The sequence below is a fragment of the Primulina tabacum genome, chromosome 9, assembly GCF_025594145.1.
Source record: "Primulina tabacum isolate GXHZ01 chromosome 9, ASM2559414v2, whole genome shotgun sequence".
Classification (NCBI taxonomy): domain Eukaryota; kingdom Viridiplantae; phylum Streptophyta; class Magnoliopsida; order Lamiales; family Gesneriaceae; genus Primulina; species Primulina tabacum.
In genome coordinates this window covers 20,209,313-20,213,740 of record NC_134558.1, presented here as the reverse complement: position 1 = coordinate 20,213,740, position 4,428 = coordinate 20,209,313, and the positions used below count along the sequence as shown (strand labels likewise).

At 34.8% G+C, this 4,428-nt stretch overlaps 1 protein-coding gene across 3 annotated transcripts; it reads left to right on the top strand.

The window, feature by feature from the left end:
* The first annotated feature begins 474 nt into the window (after nucleotides 1-474).
* On the top strand, nucleotides 475-2,726 carry LOC142556449 (SAGA-associated factor 11-like). 3 transcript variants are annotated; one of them, XM_075667913.1, is made up of 4 exons: nucleotides 475-614; nucleotides 1,057-1,185; nucleotides 1,780-2,091; nucleotides 2,441-2,726. In XM_075667913.1, the coding sequence occupies exons 2-4, from the start codon at nucleotides 1,144-1,146 to the stop codon at nucleotides 2,612-2,614; spliced, it is 528 nt and encodes a 175-aa protein (XP_075524028.1). In that variant the 5' UTR covers nucleotides 475-614; nucleotides 1,057-1,143; the 3' UTR covers nucleotides 2,615-2,726. The 3 variants fall into 3 exon arrangements, with proteins under 3 accessions (XP_075524028.1, XP_075524029.1, XP_075524027.1); XM_075667914.1 differs by having other exon boundaries at nucleotides 480-599; XM_075667912.1 differs by lacking the exon at nucleotides 475-614 and adding an exon at nucleotides 622-746.
* The last annotated feature ends 1,702 nt before the right edge of the window (nucleotides 2,727-4,428 follow it).

Here is a 4,428-nt window from a genome sequence, read left to right as displayed (position 1 = left end):
ATATATCAGAAAATTTTTTAAAATTCAATTTTTTTTTAAACTTATAAGAGTTGGTTAATGTTAAAAAATATTATAATAACACTAAATTTTTATTTTTTTAAAAAAACATAAACCTAATTTATTGGTGCATGCAAAAACGTTCTTGGTTTTACTATAATTTTAATATATCAAGTGAACGAACAATGAACACATAAAGATACAAATTTTTTTTAAAAAATGTATAAATATTAGTTTTTTTTTTTTACTATCAAGAAAATATTATGTGCTTTCAGATTTTTTGAAATCTAAAAATATTATTCAATCAAATATTTAATATTTAAAATTGAAATTCAACAAAAAAGTTAAATCAAATTTAGTTAGTTTTTTTATTTTTCATACTTAACGTAGTGAATCTTAAATTAAACATTTTTTTTATTTTTTTCCCGCACATTTTAGAAACTCACCCTCTTGAGTTCTAAAAAATTCACTTATGGGATTTGGTTCCCGAGATCGCAAATTTGCCTAAAAGCGCATTTGGTCCTTCTCTATAGATAAATCGTGCGACTGACGAGGACGCTCGAGTGAATCTCAAATTTTCACTGATCGAAACTGCTCTCGCTGTGAACTTTCTGCAGGTAACTCTTGGCTTTATCATTTCGTTTCCCTGTCACTGGATTTGTTTTCCGTTTCCGTATTTTACTGGTTTGGATTGGGTTTTAACTAATGAATATCAGATTATGGATCTCTCTGTTTTTGCATCAAATTCGGTAGATTATGCTCAAATTTACTTGATTCAAATTGTGTTATTACGGTTATGCCTTGTTCTGAATGCCGATTTTTTCTCTTCTGCCGCTTGATTATTTTTTTTTGGTTGTATACTTGCTCTTGTGTAGAGATCCTCTCGTGATTCTATTTTGGGTCAGCAAGTTCGTTTTTCCAATTACATCGGACTATCTAAATGTCAATTTACCCTTGAAATTTATTGTATAGTATGGTTTATGCTTATTTGGAATCGGAATTAAAAGATTGGGGAAGAAGTTTGAATCGTTTTTTGTTTTTGAATTTTTTAATTGGCAGTTGGCTTCGCACAGTAATTTTACCTCGGTTGATTGTGTTCGAGGAGGGCATAACCGTAATAAGCATCGTGGTTCAGTTGTTTTATCCATGTCTTTGCTGAAAGAGAATGATGTTTCTTCTACCTCTGAGGTAATCAACTCTGAAGTCATTATTGTAGTTTAATAGAATTAAGGTGTTTGTGGGGTCAAAATATCTTATCTTTCCTATGTCCACATTTCGTGGATCTTTATCTCCTCCCATCAAAGCATAAGATGTTATTTTTGCCCTTATTAGGTGCCAGACTTTTGTTTACAAAGATGAACTGTTTCTGTTTTTTGTCCATCTACGGTTACTAATTTTTTAAAATGAATAAGGTGAAAATGTTGATCATTTGCGCATGTTATCCTAGAATAGAAGCCTTGCTAATCTTCTCCATATAATTTTAATTTTATCAGTTATCTCAAGTTGTACTTTGATCCAAGAGAATTGCTTTTTGGCCTCTGTTTTTGCCATGCATTCCCAACTTTAGAATCAGTATACCACTTGACCTGTTTCCTTAGCTACATCCTTTGATTTTTATGATTAACAATTTCATAGATGCCTCAAGTGTGTGGTTAAGATTGAATGTCAGTTGTTTCATTCTTTAGTAATTATATCTAGGTTTGATGAGGTGCCTTTCTTGTGGTTTTTGTTTACTATAATGAGCATGATTGGGATTTTCTTGTTATTTGGTTTGATTTGCAGTTGTGCTCTGACGTTTTCCGAGACCTTCTTGATTCCATCATCATTGATGTTGCATCGGAGTCGCACCGTATTGCCAGACTAGGACTTGATCGTAAGTCGGACCTAAAGGAAGAAGAATTAAGGTTGTCTGCCGAAGCACGAGCAAGGGCGTCTGATCCAAGTCATAGCGGCGAAGCCAATGGAAAATATGTTGTTGATATATTTGGGCAAACTCACCCTCCAATTGCAAATGAAATATTCGACTGCATGAACTGTGGGAGGTCTATTATGGCTGGAAGATTTGCGCCACACTTAGAGAAGTGCATGGGCAAGGTTAAAACATTCTTTCCAACCATGCTAAATTATAGCTGCACTCTCCTTGAGCATGATAGAATTCGTTTTCACCCTTAATTAATTTGAAACCGTTAGTTTTGATAATATCCCAAGCACCCCACTCCCACACATACGCACAGAAATTGCAATCATTTTTCTACAGGTTGTAACAAGTCACAGCCTGAACTGCAAATTTTCGTACCACTTGACCACCCCTTCATTTTTTAAAAGGCAACATGAACTTTGTCCTCTAGTTCTCTTGTCCACTGTGGCAATTGATACAGCATGTCATCAGTTACATTACTTGGCAGACTGTGTTACCCATGACTCTTCAATCACTTGACGACAGGGTAGGAAGGCTCGGCTCAAGGCAACAAGAAGTACTGCAGCTTCACAGATCCGGCAGACACAAGGAAGCCCTCTTTCCGCTCAGCCAGCAAACATTAACGTCAGCCGTGTATCAAATGGAAGTTTTGGAATTGCAGGGGATGAATACTCAAATGGCACACTAGATGAGCCATGATGCCCGGCCTTCAAGATGAAATCAACTCCTTGAGCCCTAAGGCACACGTAGAGAGGAACAAGTTCATATTGTTAGAGTAGGTGTCCAGCGAGCCAACTTGTGGCTAAGGTTTTATGATTTTTATGTAAAAACAATATTTAATTTAATAATATTTTATGATTTTATCCAATTGTGACATTTATTTTGTCTGTATATTCATGCAAGCTGCATAGATAAATTCATTGAATATGCAAATTGTACTATGAGGTTTGTCTCTGAACGTAAGATCATGAAATTCCTTAGAAAGTATACCGTATATTCTAAACATGTTTCTAGTCGAATCAGCCTTCTAAAATTAGGATAAAGCTCGCTTGAACTTGAGATTAGCATATGTGATGTAAACGTATGTTTCATTGGTAAGGACATGAAGATGTTCATTCATACAGATTAATGATCATTTGATGAATATTGTTCTATATTCCCACAATGCATTAACCAATTTGCTGGCTCAAGAATTTTCTTAATCTCCATATTTGACACTTCTAGTTGACCACTAGTTTGAGGATGATAAGGTGTTGTCACCTTGTGAGTGACCACATACTTGGCCAAAAGAGATTCAAAATGATGATTACAAAAATGTGTTCTCTCATCGCTAATAATGGCTCTAGGTGTGCCAAATCTTGCAAGAATATTTTTCTTTACAAATCGGATCACCACCTTAGTGTAACGTCTTCTTATTTTAAAATTGTACTGAACATTTTTTTTTTGCAATGGCCGAAACCATGCACACATAAATACATAAAATTCGAAATATGCATTTGTAAAATCAACACACTGCTGAATAAAATAACTACAGTTAAAATTATAAAAAGAGCAATCAACCTAAACAATTGCCGTTTAAAAATATAAAACCTCAAGCATATTAAAATCTGTCAAAACCCTCGAAAAAATAAAATTATCAACCATTTAAAAAACTGTTTAAATGTATTATCATAAAATCATATTCTTGCGAAAGAATACAAGGTCATCGGGTTAACATGCGCCACCATCTCCGTCCATTCAGTCATCATCACCTCCAGTCTCTTGATCAAAATTCTCACATGCATCATTCACACCTAGTGAGTCTAAAGACTCAGAATACCTGTAACATTAATAGCAAGTACATATACATAACATGCAACAGTGAAAAATACTGTAATCAACATACATTCCACAAGCATTAACGTAAACATGTTGTATAATAGCATAACATGTCAAAACATGTCTCATCATATAATCATATACGTATACATTTTCTTTTATTGAATTCATTTCATTAGTTGTGACTTGTATCAGCTCTATTCGATGGATACATCTACGTATAACCATGGTATCGAGCGGTGGGGACATCGGCGACAATTTTACCCGTAAACTGATCCTCGGCCTATCGTATCATCATATCATGTCAATGAAAATACGATCGTAAGGCTCCCTCTGGAGCCTTCTCCCGTAAACGGGCTCCCTCTCGGGCCTTTTCTATCACGATATCTCCAATCATATCATCTTATACATATATCATCAGTCACAACCAACTCTCATCATGTTGGAAACTGAATTTCGGATGTTTGACAAACTGTGTGTCTAACTGATATAAAAAGAATGATAACTAATCTAAAACATGTTCCCATTAACTGAAGAAAAACACGCAGGCTCTCAAAGGCAACTGAACCAGCAACTGAACTACGCAAACAACTGACTGATCAGTTGGAACTGATCAGTTACTACAAATAGTTGTGAACTTCTCAACTACATTCAATCAGCTGATCCCTCAACTATACACGTCATTAGTTAAGACA